This window comes from Macrotis lagotis, chromosome X, assembly GCF_037893015.1.
Source record: "Macrotis lagotis isolate mMagLag1 chromosome X, bilby.v1.9.chrom.fasta, whole genome shotgun sequence".
NCBI lineage: Eukaryota > Metazoa > Chordata > Mammalia > Peramelemorphia > Peramelidae > Macrotis > Macrotis lagotis.
Window position 1 is genome coordinate 633,789,543 of NC_133666.1, and position 19,417 is coordinate 633,808,959.

The window sequence follows — 19,417 nt, forward strand, 5'->3', positions numbered from 1 at the left end:
CTCATCACCCATCACTCATCACCCTATAGTAAAATGAAAACTCAGGATACATTTAAAATTATCTAATTTATCTAATAAACCATTTATTATTTAGAAATGCAAATAACCAATAAGTAAAATTTAGATTAACAGAAAGACAATAACAAATCATGCTGTCCAATTGGGTAACAAAACAAAAGGGAGAATCAGAGTGTTCACCATTGTTCAGGAGTTTTTGTGAGTAGCCATAATTCAATCACATCACTGCAGGATTCTCTTAAGCCAAGCAGTGAACCAGGGAAAGGGAAAGGTTCCAGCCATGCAAGGCTTTAGAGTCAGTCTACTGGAAAGCATACTCCATCTGCTGCTGCAGGAGGTGATGGTCCTGCTCTCTGTAGCTCTCTTCCTTTATGTTCCTCTCTAGAGACTTTAAAAAATTACTGCTTTAGAGGAAAAGCTCCACCCTCTAGTTCTGGTTCTATGATAATTTTCTCTCTTTTCCAGATTGGAGGGAAAAATACAACTCTCAGAATTTTTACAGCTTGGGGTCCTTCACAAGGCAGCTGGTCCAAATCTTGCCAGAAGAATTCTTACACCATATTTCCCCTTCCAAATTGAAAAAGGAGACTTAGATTCTGAATAAATGAAAACCTGGAAATGCATGCTCCTGGAAAGCAGATAATGAAAAACACTTGTCTTGTCCCAATAGAAAGTCAGAGGTTACCAGGGTAGAATGCTGTATACATTATCAAACTGGTTATTTTTTTGTTGTTGTTTTGCTTACTTGAATTTGTTACAAAGGAGGATTCAATCCATGGAGCATGCCCAGTCTCCCTCTCTAGTATCTAAATGTTCATTCCAATAATGAAGAAAATACTTATCCAAGGACTCCCATCCTCCTGGGGAAAGGGCCCAACCTCATTTTTTGTCCAACTCCTTTAAATGCAGGGGCTATATCCATCATGTCTATCTCCTTTACATTTTATTCTATATTGTTCTGAGATGGGGAGGTAGGGAGGTGGCATTTGGAAGAAAGACATTTCCAGAAATGTCTATAATATGAAAAAAAGAGGCATCAAAAAACTTTTTTTTTTTTTTAAAGAAGTCTTACTTGGGAACTAAGGAGGGACAGCAGCATGAAATCATGTGGAAATGCCAGAGGGTGGTAAAGCTCCAGCTTTTTGGTCTGCTGAGAAAAATGCTGAACAAATGTACAAGTAGAATGGAAAGGAATAGAAGACAAGAAGACCCTGAATAAATTTCAATAGCTGACAAAAAAAGTCATAGAAGATTAGATCTGGAAGGGCCCTTGGAAATCATCCTGCCCTGTCCTACTTTAAAAATGAGATAGCATTCAGATCTTTAAAATATTATAATTCTATCATTTTTTTAGGATGGAAAAGGGAAAGCAGGTTGGAAGACTTGTGTCTGAGGGTCATTTTGATTTGCTAAATTCAACAAACCAGTAGAATATTTAAGAAGTTTATGCTTTGTGTCAGACTCAGGAATGAAAAAAAAAAGGCAAAGACAATCCCTTTTGTCAAGGATCTCACTGTCTAACAGTGGAGACAACAGGTGAAACAACTACATACAAGCAAGATATATACAGGAGAAACCTACAGAGGGAAGACTGAATGAAGTGGGACTGGGAAAGGTTTTCTGAAGAAGGTAGGATTTGAGTTGGGACTTGAGGGAGGCCAGGTGACAGAAGGAGAACAAGGGGGCCAGTCAGAGAAAATGTCCAGAGGCGAGGAACATAAAAGAGTCTAGTGTCATTGTTGGATCACAAAGTACTGAGCTGGGGCAAGGGGGCAAGAAGGGTGATTTATAAGGTGTAAGAAGACTAGAAAAAAAAGGCTGAAGGACTCCGACTATGAAGTATTTGTTTTCTCTTGTCAACATGTACTCCTTAGGCTCTTACAGTGTGTGAAGCAAAGCCCTGGGTCCTGAGAGAGACACAAAAATAAAATAAACATTGTTCTTGTTCATGTTTTCAGTATTCCACCAAGGTTCCAAGGAGGGAGAAGCTGGTATAATAGAAAGGACATTGGATTTGGAGTCAGGAGCCTGACATGTCATAGGAATTGTCCCTCTACACTTATATATCTCTACATGTGGGTGTACCTTTTATGAATAGTTCACATTCATTCTGTCTCCATTAGTGCTGTATTTGTGGAATATAGATTTATGGCAGTGTCTGTCCCTGATGGGGGGGGCATTATTGCAAATCTTACTCTACTATTTTATTAAATGTCTTTGCTTTGAAATGAATAAATGATCATTTATTAGGTACTTACTATAAACCAAGAACCATGTTGAGTTCTGAGCTTAAGAAACTTGAATTTCGTGACCAATGTAGATGACACATCGGAAACTATCTTTCATAGATGATCAATCTCTATATTAAAAACAAAGACCTCAAAGTATTATGGAGAACTCAAACAACAAATTGTTTTCCAACTGGACCATTCTCAAAGACTAGTTGTCCAAAATAACCCAGCCATGACACTGATCTATAAAATTTAAGAACAATATTTTTAATAGATGTTATACCACAATCCATAGCCATATGAAAAAATGCTCTAAATCATTAATTAGAGAAATGCAAATTAAAGCTTCTCTGAGGTACCACCTCACACCTCTCAGATTGGCCAGTATGACCAGGAAGGATAATGATCATTGTTGGAAGGGATGTGGGAAATCTGGGACACTATTACACTGTTGGTGGAGCTGTGAACTCATCCAACCCTTCTGGAGAGCTATTTGGAACTATGCCCAAAGGGCAACAAAAATGTGCATACCCTTTGACCCAGCAATACCACTACTGGATCTATACCCTGAAGAGATGAGGAAAAAGGGTAAAAACATTACTTGTACAAAAATATTTATAGCAGCCCTGTTTGTGTTGGCAAAAAATTGGAAATCCAGTAAATGTCCTTCAACTGGGGAATGGCTTAGCAAACTGTGGTATATGTATGTCATGCAACACTATTGTTCTATTAGAAACTGGGAGGGACGGGATTTCAGGGAAGCCTGGAGGGATTTGCATGAACTGATGCTGAGTGAGATGAGCAGAACCAGAAAAACACTGTACACCCTAACAGCGACATGGGAGTGATGTTCAACCTTGAAGGACTTGCGCATTCCATCAGTGCAACAATTGGGAACAATTTTGGGCTATCTGTATCCAGATAAGGAGCTGTGGAGTTTGAACAAAGTACAAAGACTATTCCCTTTAATTTGGAAAAAAACCACAGATATCTTATTGTCTGATCTGGTTACCTCTGAGAATTCTGTTCTCTTTAAGGATATGATTTATCTCTCATCACACCCAATTTGGATCAAGGTACAACATGGAAACAAAGTAAAGACTGACGGAGTGCTATCTGTGGGGTGGGGGTGGGGGGAGCGAAGCAAGACTGGGAGAAAACTGTAAAACTCAATTAATAACTTTAATAAAAAAAAATAGATGTTATACCATATCGAATACTTATAATCTCCAAGCTACATGGAACAAAAATCTTTCAAAAATATAGACCTAGGGGTGGCTAGGTAGCGCAGTGGATAGAGCACCGGCCCTGGAGTCAGGAGGACCTGAGTTCAAATCTGGCCTCAGACACTTAATAATTACCTAGTGTGACCTTGGGCAAGCCACTTAACCCCATTGCCTTGCAAAAAAAAACAACTAAAAATATATATATATAGACCTAGCAAATCAAGTAACAGGATTGGATTGTTTCTATTATCCTGTCTGCTCCTAGAGTTGTACTGATGGTGCTTTTTTTTTTGCAAGGCAAATGGGGTTAAGTGGCTTGCCCAAGGCCACACAGCTAGGTAATTATTAAGTGTCTGAGGGCAGATTTGAACTCAGGTCCTCCTGACTCCAGGGCCGGTGCTCTATCTACTGCGCCACCTAGCCATCCCCTGATTGATGGTGCTTTCAAAGAGGTTGCAAAGGATAATTTTATTCAACTGAAAAAGCCAAATTATTTTAGTCACTTGTTCAATAATTCATAAAACATTAAATACAAAAAATAGCAGGATAACAATTTATCCCAAGATTATTTGTCTTAACCTCATAAAAAACTGAAATTGAGATAACATTAATAAACTCCTACAAGTCCAACACATTATCTATACCATCTTGTATAGATTCATTGAGCTATTCAAGCTTCTCTGTCATGAAAAGGCAGTGATCCAGGAGGTTATCACAGACTGGCCCCTCTCAGAACAATTATTATCTTCAGCTTGATAGGGAGAGAGTTGATGTTTTCATATTTTGGTTCCTCAAGAAATTAAGATATATCTAAACAAATTAAAAATACTAATTCCCTCCCTACCAGAAATGTTTCCACATAGTTGGCACTAAACTCCTAATGGAGTTAAACTATGAATAAACATGAAATGTGTTGAAGATATGAATATTTTCAGTCTGCTGCAGTACTATATCATCACAAAATCAGAAAGCAATCTTTACACTTACAGATAAGAGTTTCATTTTTCTTTTTATCAACGATGTACTTAATTCTAAGACAAACATCAATATACCGTAAACCATGGCAGGACAATTATCATGTAATGAGGGTCAGGCACATGTCTAGGCCACCCAGGATAGTGCCTCCTTATGTGGAGATGTGCAAGGGACCAAAACATGTGTGGACATTCAGTAACTGGTTCTGGGCCATTCATTCACTCTCACTTGGTGCAGAAAAGGCTCTTGGTTTGGTGTTGGGTCATTCAAAAAGGCTACTGTAGATCCACAACTTCCTTTTTGCCATTGTTTGCTCCTTTTGCCTTTATAGCATTTTAGAGATATGATTGAGTCTGATAAGAGGTGAACTTTAAAGGAAAGACTGTATAGCCTCTGAAACAAGGCATCCTTGTCCTTTTTGTTCATTCTTTTCCTTTCTCAGGGGAGGGAGTGGAGTCTCTGACCTTGGGAGTTTTAAAGATCAGTAGTACTGGGTCAGTTTTGCAGCCAGCACAAGAAGCAAGACAATTGTTTTGATCCTAAAGATTGATGTTGGGGACCCCAGCCTGTGGAAGGAAGGACTCATTTGACCTTAAAGCATTTAATACTGATTGTTGCAAAGGGTTAGTTATTTTAAAGATTTAGCAAGAACAAACTTATACAAGCATTCCCCCTCAGTAGTTGGTTGGAAGGCATAACCCTTCAACCACCACCTAGATTTTCATAGGTTGGGGAGATTAGGCTCAAAATTTATTTCAGTTCCTATATAATATTTGTCCCTTAAAGTTCCTTTTCAAAGACACACTGGTTTCTGTTTCACTGGAATCCTGAAAGTCACTCCTAACTAGTAATAATCTAGTGTGAGGTCTAAGGACTCCTGAGAGACCTCAAGGAATTTATCAGTATCAAAACTATTTTTATAAAATATTATTTCAATTTTTAACATGGTAAATAGTGCTAGATATGAACCACATAAACAAAAGGTCTGTGGAAGGATAAGTTATTTTTAAGAATGTAAAGAAGTCCTAAGACCAAAAAGTTTGATAAATGCTGCTCTTGATAATGGCTCCTGGTGCTTCTCAGAGAATTGAGGCTGGTATGACTGCAAACTTGGCCTGAATTCCTGGAATCCAAGATTCCTATGGTTTGAGATCATGACCCAGGGTCTTTCCCTGGGTCAGAGACTCCACTCTCTATGGAAAAGCCAAGGAGTTCTCATTTCTATCTAGGGCCATATAGCCTTAGGGAGAGAATGAGTCAATCCATCAACTAGCATTTATTAAATGCCTATTATGTGACAGGCACCATGCTTATAAAAATTCAAAGAAAGACAAAAAACAGCCCAGCTTTCAAGGAGCTAACACACTATTAAATGGGGAGACAATATACAAACAACTCTATACTTTAAACAAGATATAAACAAGATAAATTGGAAGTAGTCTCAGATAGAGGGCAGTAAGATTTAGGAAAGACTTGCATAAGGTGGGACTTTAGCTGAGAACATACTTCCAGGTGTGAGGAAAGGAAGTAAAAACTCTTGACTATTGGGAGATGAGTGTAGTGTGCAAGACGCAGTCCTATAGCCCTTCCCTTTAAAGCATTGATTCTTAACAGAAGTTATGAGTAAAGGAGTCACTTCATTTTCCTAAATTTGAGGGCCACAAACAGATGGCTAGAGCTGATTCACAGCCTTTGGAAGATATGATCTGTTCTAATTATGCAGCCAATGAAAAAAGTTTCCAAACCACATGGGAGACTGGCCAGAACCAGTTACAGAATGTCAACAATGGTACTTCTCTCACATAATCGTGATTCTCTCAGTAGCAACTCTTTAGTGTCCCTCATGTGAGCCAATGGGGTCTGTATTTGGAATGGATTCCAATTACACTCTTTTAGATAGTTTTGTTTGTAACCAGTTGGGTGGGAGAAGCTTAGTTGGGAGTAAGCTAACTCATCCTGTTCTTGGGAGCAACCGGTAAAAGTGGCCTTTTTTTTAATTAAAATTTTTATTTATTTTGAGTTTTACAATTTTTCCCCCAATCTTACTTCCCTCCCCCCACAGAAAGCAATTTGTCAGTCTTTCCTTTGTTTCCATGTTGTACATTGATCCAAATTGAGTGTGAAGAGAGAGAAATCATGTCCTTAAGGAATAAACAAAGTATAAGAGATAGCAGGATCAAACAATAAGATATCAGTTTTTTTTTTTTCTAAATTTAAAGTAATAGTCCTTGGTCTTTGCTCAAACTCCCCAGTTGTTTCTCTGGATACACATGGTATTCACCATTGCAGACAGCCCCAAACTGTCCCTGATTATTTCAAAAAGTGGCCTTTTTTTAACCCCTCTAAAATAACATAGCCCTACTCTATGACTGAGTAGTTAGGTGGCACATTGGCTTGAGGGCTGGACCTAAGACTCATCTTTCTGAATTCAAATCTGGCCTCAGATACTTACTAGCTGTGTGATCCTAAGCAAGGCACTTGACCATGCTTGCCTCAGTTTCCCCACTTGTAAAGTGAGCTGGACAAGGGCACTGCAAACTACTCCAAGAAAATCCCAAATAGGGTCACATAAAATCAGACAATTGACTGAACATCATCACTCTATAATTCTATTAATAGATATAATTCTAGACTCTTAATGATAGAAGAGTAGAGGAGTTATCACTTATCTATTGCTATATTATATTTAGTGATCACAGTTTCTCTAGGAGACTGCATGGGCCAGAACCCAGATCATATTAAAAAAAAATCCTTGCCAAACTTGGGCCAGTTATATTTATATTAAACAGTTCATCCAGCTGTTACAGAACCAATATATGGAGGCAATGTATAGAAATACTCTAGTCTCTTCCAGGCAAGATATAACAAACATAAAGCTATCAAAGAGAAAATGGTGGCTATAGATGTTGAACAAGACACTTAGAAGAATTCCGAAATCAATACTTGATAAGAGAAACACATGGAAAGCAATTCATACCAATATAAAATAAGGGTGCTCTTTTTAACCAAACCAAACAAAACAATCCAATCCTCTGAGACATAAAAATGGCTAAAAACAGATTTAGAAAATATTTTAACAAGAATACATATAATATTAAGGAAGTACAGAGTTCATTACCCTAAGGCAGCTATGAAAAGATTGACAGTTCTTCATCAAAAAGAAGGAAGAGGATTGATAGATGTTTGTAGAGTTTGATAAAATAGTTTAAAATCTTAGAGAAATATTTTTGGGTTTTTAGGTTGCTTTTTTTGCAAGGCAAGAGGGGTTAAATGGCTTGCCCAAGGCCACACAGCTAGGTAATTATTAAATGTCTGAGACCGGATTTGAACCCAGGTACTCCTGACTCCAGGGCCAGTGCTTTATTCACTACACCACCTAGCCACCCGAGAAACATTTTTGGTAGAAATGAACATCCCTTCTCTGAACAATAATGAAGACTAACAATAGGTCAAGATTACTGGATTTGTTGAATGTAACCAAAGTTGATTTTCTACCCTGTGAAATGGCTAAGAACCAAAAGTGGAATCTATTGAATAGGCCCTCCATGGGTGACTTACATATAAACTCAGCCAACAATATGTGGACAAAGACTCATTGAACAACTGGTTGAGTGATGTGAATTTGTTTATGGAAACGGAGTAGTTAATGAAAGCAATTCAGGTCCAAGATACTGCCAACAGAAATTACAGGAAGGTTTTCCTTAAGGAGCCTAGACTTATTGATCAATGCAAATTATGCAAAAAAAATAGCAACTGTGCAACATATTTCTTTAAGTTGAAAAAAAATTTAGCATCTACCAAAGCATCTACCTAACAGCTTGCTATCTTTCAAAAACTAGTAGATGATTAGTAGTAATAATTGATAACATTTATATAGTACTTTAAGCAGAAGTGAGCTGGAACCAGTTTCCTTGGAAGAGTTGTTAAATTTACATCTTGGAAACCTGCAAAGACTACAAATAGAAACTTGATTGTTTTCTTGTTTGTCTAAATTTAAAAAATAATGGAAGAAATGTTAATAATACTACAAATTAAACTTAAAATTGTGTTGCAAAGCTTATTTTTCCCCTCAGAAAAGCTAATTGTTAAACATTTACCAACACATCACTGGTTTAAAAGTTTTCAAGGTGCTTTATTATATTTATATTACTTTATTATCTAATTTGATAGTCATAGCAACACTGTGAGGTAGATGCTATTATTGTACCTGTTTTATTGATATGAAAACTGAGACACTTAGAGAAGTTAATTGATTTGTCCAGTATCTGAGGATAACAGTATCTGAGATGTTACTTAAACCCAAGGTTTTTCTGACTCCAAGTACAGTGCTTTATTCATTAGACCAAACTGCCTCAAAATATACTTTACAATTCAATGAATAAGCTGTCCTGGAACCAGGACAAGCATTGATCCATAACAAATTAAGAATATTATTAATGTATTTACCAAATAAAATAGCCATAACATTCAAACTATGTGGAATGAAAACTTTTCAAAATAGATGTAGTTGAAATTAAAACCATGTGGGAATAGGATGAGATGCATATTATCCTCCTTGTCCTGTATAATAATAGAGTGAGAAAGACCTGAGTTCAAATCCATCCTCAGATACTTACTAGATATATAATTCTGAGCAGTTTCCTCAACTGTAAAATAGGAAAATTAATAGCAATTTTCTTTCTTGTTTGTTGTGAGAATTGCATAAGAATAATATTTGTAAAATACTCAGCAAAATATCTGATACATAATAGGAACTTAGTAAAATATTTCCTCAATTTTTTAAAGAACCCAATATATTCCCTATGTTTTCAATAAACCAACAGAAGATGAGTTTATACTCCTATGTTGGAAGAATAACACTCCTATAATGTTGTTTAATTAGAAAAATATATTTTATCTATCCATACAAGTTTGTACATTAAATATAAAAGAATAATACAATAGTGATTTGAACTCTATCAAAAATATGAGAATGAGATAAATAATAATATTGTCAGTCAGTCAACAATTTATTAAACACCTACTATATGCAATGCATTGTGATATAAGGTGCATATACAAAGAAAGGCAAGAAAAGAAAAGTAACAGTGTTTTGGTATGATTGCACATGTAGCCTTCATGATATTGGGTGGACTGTGTACTAAACTAGTTGACAACCACACCAACTCTCATTCTTTAAATACTATTATCTCATTTCCTTACTAATTTTCTACCAAGATTCTGTCTATTAAGGGATATATTTCTTCATTAATAGAATTGTATAGTCTCATCAATTAATCAATTAGCTGAGACCCTACAAATAAACCAGAAAAAACATTTTCTCCCCAAAACTTTCATGTCTCTCAACCACAAACCTATACATCTCATAGGCTTAGACAAACATTGTTGTTACTGACTATATAATTGATTTACATGTAACACTTGTTTCAAAGATATACTTAAATACTTCAGCAAAAGATCAATCATGAGAAAGTATATTCTTAGTCACTTTTTAAAAATTCCTAGTCACTTTTAATCATTGCTTTGCAACTGCTGATTTCTTAATGGACTCTGGAACAATTTTCCCACAGTTCCATTCTCACAAGATGACAGATAAAGTCTCTTCCCAGGATGTATCCTTCAAAGAATCAAAGTTAAACTCACTTCTCTTGTCTCTTTGGACTCTTTCTCTAGAATAATAGCTGATCTATTGGGACTTTCAAGATGTTTTCTAGTTCTTTTGCTCTTTGCCTCACATAGCATCTCTCTCTAAGCCATGTCCATTAATTCATTCCAGATGACAGTTATATCATTTCCCTCCAAGATTCTAGTCCCTCTTAAAGACACAGGAAAAGCCCCCTAATCTTTCTGGGAAAGCTATTGGAGCTGATGCTACAACAAAAATAATTTTTAAAAGATGAGAAAAAATAATATTTCTTAGACTGGTCCTGTAATTTCATTGGTATAGGGAAATCCCAGTGAAGAAATTCCCTAAACTGGTTGGGGAACTGAGAAGATAAATGATGTGTTCAGGGTAATATACAAATAGTATTGCTAGAATTTGGTCTTGAATTCAGGCCTTCCTGAATCTGAGGCCATGCTACTTAATAATGAACCACCATTTACATAGTGCAACAAGGCTTGCAAAACCTACAAATTCAATATGAGTATGAGTATGACATGGTACCTACAAAATTTTATGTGATCTTAGAAACATATGGGATCAATATGATGAATGATGTCCAGAACTAGAAAGGAAATGGTTTCATTGCACCTTGCCTTGATGAGACTGTGGGATTTGTGATATTCAGCTCAGCTGGGAGCTCTACCTTTTAAGAACAACAATGACATGAAAAACAGTTCAGAGGAGGATACCTGGATAGTAAAGGAACCTGGGGCTGTGGTATTCAAGGATTGGTTGAAAAAAGTGGGAACATTTAATCTGGAGGTGACTTTTGAGAGGAGCACAAAAACTGAAGGGTTGATAAAGGGGAAGAAGGATCAACTTACTTGGGTAGATCTGGGAACAAAACTAGAAGTGATGTGTGGAAGATCTTTAAGAGAGCCAAAAGTGGAATAAAATGCCTCTTTATTTAATGAATTTGCCTTAACTGGAGGTCTTCAAGCAGCGGATATATGATCACTAAACAGAGGGTATTCTAGAGGGTCTCTTGCTCAGTTACAGGTTGAATTGAGCATCAGAATGCATAAAAAAGATGGATCAGGACATTGGAGGAGAGAAGTTCAAATTTTATCTCTGACATTTGCCAGCTGTGTGACTATGGGCAAGTTGTTGGGTTTTTTTTTTAGTTCTCTGTACATTCCATTTATTTAAAGAAAAAAACAACAACCCATATGGCAATGTTATTCCTAACATACAAATAGCCCAGTTCTATAAAAATATGCTTCTACTCACATAACAAACTATGAGGCATGTTATTCCTAACATGCAAAAAAGCATGGTCCTATAAAAGCAATATGCTACTACTTATATAATAGGCTATAAGCCATGTTATTCCTAACATACAAAGAGCCCAGTCCTATAGAAACAATGTGCTCCTGCTTACATAATAGACTACAAGGCATGTTATTCCTGACATGCAGATAGCTCGGTCCTACAGAAGTGCTGCGCCCCTGCTCACAGGATAGATTACAAGGCATGTGATTCCCGACATGCGGGGACTGCTCCTGGAGGGTGGGCCGACTCTAGGTTGTGGGTCACTTTCTGTCTGCTGCATGACCTTTAAGGGTGACAAGGGGCCCGGGCCTTGGCCACGGCTCCCCCGGCCCACACTCCCCTGGCCTGGGCTCTCGGGCCTGGGTTCTCCCGGCCTGGGCTCCCCCGGTCTGGGCTCCCCCTAGCCTGGGTTCTCCCGGCCTGGGCTCCCCCGGCCCGGGCTCTCTGGCCTGGGCTCCCCCGGCCTGGACTCTCCTGGTCTGGACTCTCCCGGCCTGGGCTCTCTGGCCCGGGCCTTGGCCACGGCTCCCCCAGCCTGGGCTCTCGGGCCTGGGTTCTCCCGGCCTGGGCTCCCCCGGTCTGGGCTCTCTGGCCTGAACTCTCCTGGTCTGGACTCTCCCGGCCTGGGCTCTCTGGCCCGGGCCTTGGCCGCGGCTCCCCTGGCCCACACTCCCCTGGCCTGGGCTCTCGGGCCTGGGTTCTCCTGGCCTGGGCTCCCCCTAGCCTGGTCTCTCCCGGCCTGAGCTCTCTGGCCTGGACTCTCCCGGCCCGGGCTCTCTGGCCTGGACTCTCCCAGTCTGGGCTCCCCCGGCCTGGGCTCCCCTGGCCTAGGCTCTCTGGCCTGGGCCTTGGCCGCAGCTCCCCCGGCCCATACTCCCCCGGTTTGGGCTCTCTGGCCCGGGCCTTGGCCGCGGCTCCCCCAGCCCGGACTCCCCTGGCCTGGACTCTCCCGGTCTGGGCTCTCTGGCCTGGGCTCCCCCCGGCCTGGGCTCTCTGGCCTGGACTCTCCCGGCCCGGGCTCTCTGGCCTGGGCTCTCAGGCCTGGGCTCTCTGGCCCGGGCCTTGGCCACGGCTCCCCTGGCCCATACTCCCCCGGTTTGGGCTCTTGGGCCTGGGCTCTCTGGCCTGGGCTCTCTGGCCCGGGCCTTGGCCGCGGCTCCCCCGGCCCACACTCCCCCGGCCTGGGCTCTCGGGCCTGGGTTCTCCCGGCCTGGGATCTCTGGCCTGGGCTCCCCCTAGCCTGGGTTCTCCCGGCCTGGGCTCCCCCGGCCTGAGCTCTCTGGCCTGGACTCTCCTGGTCTGGACTCTCCCAGCCTGGGCTCTCAGGCCTGGGCCTTGGCCACGGCTCCCCCGGCCCACACTCCCCCGGCCTGGGCTCTCTGGCCCGGGCCTTGGCCGCAGCTCCCCCGGCCCATACTCCCCCGGTTTGGGCTCTCTGGCCTGGGCCTTGGCCGCGGCTCCCCCAGACCGGACTCCCCTGGCCTGGGCTCTCTGGCCTGGACTCTCCTGGTCTGGGCTCTCTGGCCTGGGCTCCCCCGGCCCGGGCTCTCCGGCCTGGGCTCCCCTGGCCCGGGCTCTCTGGCCCGGACTCTCCCGGTCTGGGCTCCCCCGGCCTGGGCTCCCCTGGCCTGGGCTCTCTGGCCTGGATTCTCCTGGTCTGGACTCTCCCGGCCTGGGCTCTCAGGCCTGGGCCTTGGCCCCGGCTCCCCTGGCCCATACTCCCCCGGTTTGGGCTCTCTGGCCTGGGCTCTCTGGTCCGGGCCTTGGCCGCGGCTCCCCCAGCCCAGACTCCCCTGACCTGGGCTCTCTGGCCTGGACTCTCCCGGCCTGGGCTCTCTGGCCCGGGCCTTGGCCGCGGCTCCCCCAGCCCGGACTCCCCCCGGCCTGGGCTCTCTGGCCTGGGCTCCCCCGGCCTGGGCTCTCCGGCCTGGGCTCTCGGGCCTGGGCTCTCTGGCCTGGGCTCCCCCGGCCTGGGCTCTCTGGCCTGGACTCTCAGGCCTGGGCTCTCTGGCCTGGGCTCCCCCGGCCCACACTCCCCCGGCCTGGGCTCTCTGGCCCGGGCCTTGGCCGCGGCTCCCCCAGCCCATACTCCCCCGGTTTGGGCTCTCTGGCCTGGGCTCCCCCGGCCTGGGCTCTCTGGCCTGGGCTCCCCCGGCCTGGTCTCCCCCGGCCTAGACTCTCCTGGCCTGGGCTCTCAGGCCCAGGCCTTGGCCACGGCTCCCCCGGCCTGGGCTCTCGGGCCTGGGTTCTCCCGGCCTGGGCTCTCTGGCCTGGGCTCCCCCGGTCTGGGCTCCCCCTAGCCTGGTCTCTCCCGGCCCGGGCTCTCTGGCCTGGACTCCCCTGGCCCGGGCTCTCTGGCCTGGACTCTTCCGGTCTGGTCTCCCCTGGCCCGGGCTCTCCGGCCTGGGCTCCCCCGGCCCGGGCTCTCCGGTCTGGGCTCCCCCGGCCTGGGCTCCTCCGGCCTGGGCTCTCAGGCCTGGGCTCTCTGGCCTGGTCTCTCCCGGCCTGGTCTCCCCCGGCCTGGGCTCTCAGGCCTGGGCTCTCTGGCCCGGGCCTTGGCCGCGGCTCCCCCGGCCCGGCGCGGGTGACGTCAGCCCTTCGGCGGCCGAGGAGGCTTCGGGGCTCGTGTTGTGACGTCACGGCGCCAGGCCGCTCCCCCGCCCGTGGGGTTCTGCGCCTCCGCGGCTCGGGCGTGCGGCCGGGGGCGCTGGGGGCGGGGGCGCGTGGGACGCTGTACCTGCAGGGGGCGCTGTCAGATCGAGGCTCCCCTCTGGGCCGCCTTCGCCATGTTCCATGGCGGGGGGGGGCCTTTTCCCCGCCCCCGCCCCCTCTCCCCTTGCCCTCCCTCCCTGGGCTCGGCGCTGCCCGGGCCCGCCCCCGCCGCCAGAGGGCGCGCGAGGGCCGCGAGGGCCCGGCCCACTAGGGCTGGAAGCACCCCTCCCCCGGGAGGAGGAAGACGGGGGGGAGGGGAGGGGAGGAGTCGGGGGCGCGAGCCGGGGCCGGACCGGAAGTGTGCGGTTGCCATGTAATATCCTGAGAGCGAGCGCGAGCCCGCGGGACAGCGAGCCAGGCTGCGGGCGGGCCGGGCTGCGGGCGGGCGGCGCCGAGGCGGGGCCGAGGCCGGGCGGCGGTTGAGGCGGCGGGCCGGGCCGGTGTCAGCGGCGGGAGCCGTCCGTCGGGCCGCCGGCCCGTGTGTCTGTCGCTAGCGGGGTCGGGCCGGCCGGGAGGGCTGGCTGCGGCGGGCGGCATGTCGGTGGCCGGGCTCAAGAAGCAGTTCTACAAGGCGAGCCAGGTGAGCGCGGGGCCCGGCCCGGGGGGCCCGGCCCGGAGGGGGGGCTCGGCTGCGGAGCTGGGGCCCCGAGGCCAGCGCCGCCCCCAGGGTGGGAGAAGCCCCCCGGGGGGTGACATGGCTGCCGGCGCCCACCCCGGGGCCAGGCGGGAGTGGCAGTGACCTCGCCGCCGGGGTCGTGCCGGGGCCGAGCCTGGCCCCCACCCCGGGAGGAGGGATGGAGGCTGGGGGAGGGGCAAGGGTGACATCACTCCAGATGTTGTGGGGGAGGCCCCCCCCTGCGCTCAGCCCCAGGAGATGGGAGAAGTGGCCCTGGTGCAGACTCGCCTCGGGGCGGGCCGGGCCTGGGCCCCACTGGCCCGGGATCCTCGCCTCGGGGCGGGCCGGGCCTGGGCCAAGACGGACTCTGCTCCAGAGGTTGCTCGGGGAGGTCAGGACTGACTGCTGCCCCGAGAGGATGGAGGGAGGGAGCTCCTGGGGGAAGTGACAGCAGTCCAGAAATTGGCCCCGGGGGGCCAGCACGACTTGTGGACGTGAAGGAACCTCGGGATGAATGAAAGTGGGCCAGAGATGGTCCAGAGAGGCCCTTGCAAAGATGGATAGAACATACTGGCCTTGACATTGTCCCCAGAGGTCCCCTCTTCTTTCCCTTGGGAGGATAGATGGCGTCTATGCGGTGGAGAAAAATTGAGCACCGGCTGCCCTTGGCACATAGACATGGCCCACTGCCCCAGAAGGCTTAGTAAAGAGAAAAGAAGTCTTTATAGGTTATTCAGATATATTGGCACATAGAGTAGAACTTGTGGGGGAAAGGGAAATAAGTTAAGAGGTTGTTCTGGGATGGAACTGCCTTTTGCTTTGGAAGGTGGGGGCACAATGACCAAGAAGGGACATAGGCATTCTTTTCCTTAAGTAGCTGGAATATAATGGAATGCCAACAAGAGGTATGGGGATACTCCAGAAGAAAAAGCCAATGCAGATTTTGGGAGAAGGGACCTAATAGCCCTGTTTATGTTTCTGCACAAAATGCTTCTTTAGAAAGTACCCTTTGGCCCAGTGGATAGAGCACCAGCCCTGGAGTCAGGAGTACCTGAGTTCAAATCGGGCCTCAGACACTTAATTACCTAGCTGTGTGGCCTTGGGCAAGTCACTTAACCCCATTGCCTTGCAAAAACTAAAAAAACAAACCAAAAAAAAAGTAAGTACCCTTTGGGGGACTCAAGTAAGCGGGCAGACATTTTATTTTAAAGAAGCAATCTATATTCACAACTTCAATCTCAAGAGGACTGTGACACTCAATTGGATTGTTTGAGTTCCGTGTTCATATACTTAGTATGATGTGCTTTTAAACTATGGCCTAAAAATTTTCTTATGCATAAACCTGTTGCTTCTATTATTTTTGGAGTCTACAACTATATTTCCTTGAAAACTTGTGTTATTTTTGTGTTTTTTTCTCTTTCTAAACATTAACACCTTTCTTATTTCCCTCCATACTACCAAAGGAAATAAACTTTTTTCCCAGGAGAGGCTTCTTCCCATGTACTTTTGAAACAGTATTTTAAACTTGGAGAACTATTTCAATATTTATTTCTAAATTGGAAAAAAGTGATGCTAGGTGAATTTGAAAGAGTTTTTTTTTAATTGCATATTTAAAAAAACATCAAAAACTTGTTTGGGGAACTAAGCTTTTATTGATTAAGCTGCTAAGTTTGCCTCTACTGGAGCGTTTATAAGGAGTTTTAGCTTTCTGTAATGTAAACTCTTTCTCCTGGAATGCCATTACAGGCCAAAGGAATGAAACTTCTTTAGAGCTGCTCTGAGATGAAAAGGAGTACATAAAAAAAAAAGCAGTAAAATAATTAGCCATCTGTCTGTCCGATGAATCATTTTGCACCCCTCTGTTATGCCTAACACCCCCCCCCCTTTTTGCTCCTCTTACCATCTGTCTGACCTCTTGTATTTTTGTAGAACTGATAGGTCTTTATTTCTGTATTTTGAGGGCAAGAGGGAACAGAGAGTCCTCTCTGTTGGTTAGATAGTAAAATGTAATTTTGATATTCAGTAAAGGTATCTGTTTTTATAAAGTTTTCCTCCTGGCCTAAATAGCAAATCTAAGAGACTTACTGACAATTCTTGTGGTTTTTACTGAGACAGAGGTTTGAGTTAGTACCTGAGGTTCCAACTGGCTATCAATTGGAAAGCAGTGCCAACTTTTTGAAAGATGGGAGAGGATGTTCATGATTTTTGGCTTTAGGCTTTGTTTTGGGTCACAGGCAGTTAGGAAGGAATTCTTTGTCGAAGATTGAGGAGAAAGAAAGGAGGTACAACAAGGTCCTGAGGACTATCTCCAACCCACTAGATATCAGAAATGGCATGGGATTGAGCTCCTAAAATACCAGTCTTGTTCCAAGAGTGGAGCACCATGTTAAGGCTCTTTATTGTGACCTCATTCATAATTTGTTTTTTAAACCCAGTTTTGTGGATAAAGTTTTGATTTCCTATTGAAATACTTTTTTTAATAAATATAAATATTTTATAAATAAACCAAGTAAACATCATAAAACATACTTTAGGTATCAAAACATTTTGTTCCTTTTACTTTGGCAATAATGTAATTTTAGGGCCAGGGCTTTAGAAATATGAAATGATAGAAAAGCCTAGAGCTGGGATAATTAATTTTTTGTGTATGTCACAGATTTATATATCTGACTGGTAAAAACCTCTTAGAATAATGTTTTTAAATGCATAAAATAACACAGAAATTACAGAGGAAATCAAGTCTAAATGAAATAGTTTTCAAAATATTTTAAAAACAAAGTTATGCAGTCTAGGTTAAGAAAGACTCCCAGGCCTAGAGAGTAAAATCTACATGTCTAGGGATCTAAGTGCTTGTCATCTGGAAGGTTTTTTCATTTACTATGGACCGGAAGCTACAGGGTAACTACAGCAGATTCCTACTTACTTTTAAGTAGCTGGCACTGGAGCTTCAAAGGGTTTTGCACCTGAGATGTCTCTGTCGGATGGGATTAATGCAGAGTTAATGCTGTGCGCGTGTGCTGTACAGGAAGGAGACTATGATGCCTGGATTCCAATAAACTAGCAGGTTTATTACTGATAGTTGTTTTTATGTGCTTGTCCTAGTAGTAACTTCAGGTCCAGAATGGAGTAATTACTGAACAACGAGAAATTAATAGTTTCAATAAATGTTTTATCATTAATTGCAATTTACCATAATTAGGCAATAGGTTTGCATTCTAGGCACCTACCGTATTCTTGCCATTGCATAATTCCCAAAGGAGTGTAAAAACCAGTTTAAGACAGATAGTCCCTGCACACAAGAAAGATAGAGAATCTAATTGAATCACTCAGCCACTCGGCTTCTTTGATTTATTACTAAAATAAGATGGCAGTAACAGACATAAATGAATATGACATTTTTTGTGAATATGAAGTGCTTTTGCAATTTATTGTTATAATTAAGAATTTTTGCATCACACTCGTAGATCTTAAATGACATTGACTTTAAATGCAGGTATGTAGATAACGTAAAAGTTGAAAGTTCATTTCTGACTCAGTTCATTTCTGACTCAGAACCTATGTATTTAAATAAAGACATTAGGTAGCACTGTCTTATCTAATCACTGTTTTCTTAGTGTGGTTTATTTAATTTTTTTAACCCTAAGGATACTAGAACACTTTTATCATGAAGCTTCATGGCTTCCTTTAAGCTGAGGGCTATTTCTATGGTCAGTCTTTTTTTCAATTTGAGAAATGAGCTATATAAAGGGACCCGCATATCTTTGTCATACTTTCATGAATTAGCCACATTGCCTTCCTAACAGTAATTCTATCCCTTCTTAACATTAATTCAAATTGCAATTTATGTTTTCTTCTCCCAACTAAAAACTACATAAATTGAACCTTAAATTTGATTCTCTTCTACTTGACTTTATGTGATTTATAATAGAGACATAAGGATACAATGTGCCCTAAATCTTTTCTTGGCCCTTCTCTTCCTTTGATTCCTGCCAACATTTTGAAACTGATCTAATCTGGAGAAACTTCATTTTAATTCAAGTTGTGAGGCCAAGTTGCATGATATGATTTCAGAAACAAACTGCACATTTTTACATTGCAGGGTATTTGGGGGGATTGGGAAAGGAAGATGCTGCATTTCTTATTTTCAGGATGCTTTAGTGCTTTTATTTTTAATATTCTGGGGCTTCCAAGTAGTAATTATCAAAGCAAACCAATATCGGCAAAGAAGTAGAGTGGTAGATCAGTGGAATAGATTAGGTACAAATTGCTTTTGGAATAAAACTCAATTTTTGACAAAAACTGCTGAGAAATATAGAAAATAATTGGCAGAAAGTAGGTATAAACTAACATCTCACACTGTATGCCAAGATAAGGTCAAAATGGACATATGATTTACATATAAAGGGTGATCCCAGAGGCAAATTGAAAGAACATAGGATAGTTTTATCTTTTAGATTTGTGGACAAGGGAAGAATTTAAGAAGATAAAGAAAACATTACAAAATATAAAATAGATAATTTTGATTATTAAAAGGTTTTTGCAGAAACAACCAATGCAACCAAAATTATAAGGGAGGGAATTTTTTTGCAACAAGTTTCACTGTTAAAGGCCTCTTTTCTCAAATATATAGAGAATTGAGTCAAATTTATAAAAAATACAAGTCATTCACCAATTGATAAGGGTTCAAAGGATATGAACAAGT

The 19,417-nt window shown here is 43.7% G+C and overlaps 1 protein-coding gene across 3 annotated transcripts in view; it reads left to right on the top strand.

Moving 5' to 3' along the window:
• Window positions 1–14,076: 14,076 nt before the first annotated feature.
• Window positions 14,077–19,417, top strand: part of SH3GL1 (SH3 domain containing GRB2 like 1, endophilin A2) — an 82,591-nt gene continuing 77,250 nt past the window's right edge. For 2 of the 3 annotated variants that reach the window (XM_074204012.1, XM_074204011.1), the window contains exon 1: window positions 14,078–14,679. In XM_074204012.1, coding sequence (XP_074060113.1) covers window positions 14,635–14,679 — 45 coding nt within the window. In that variant the 5' untranslated portion in view covers window positions 14,078–14,634. Of the gene's footprint in view, window positions 14,680–19,417 lie in introns of all 3 variants that reach the window. The other variant, XM_074204010.1, reaches the window with a different exon arrangement.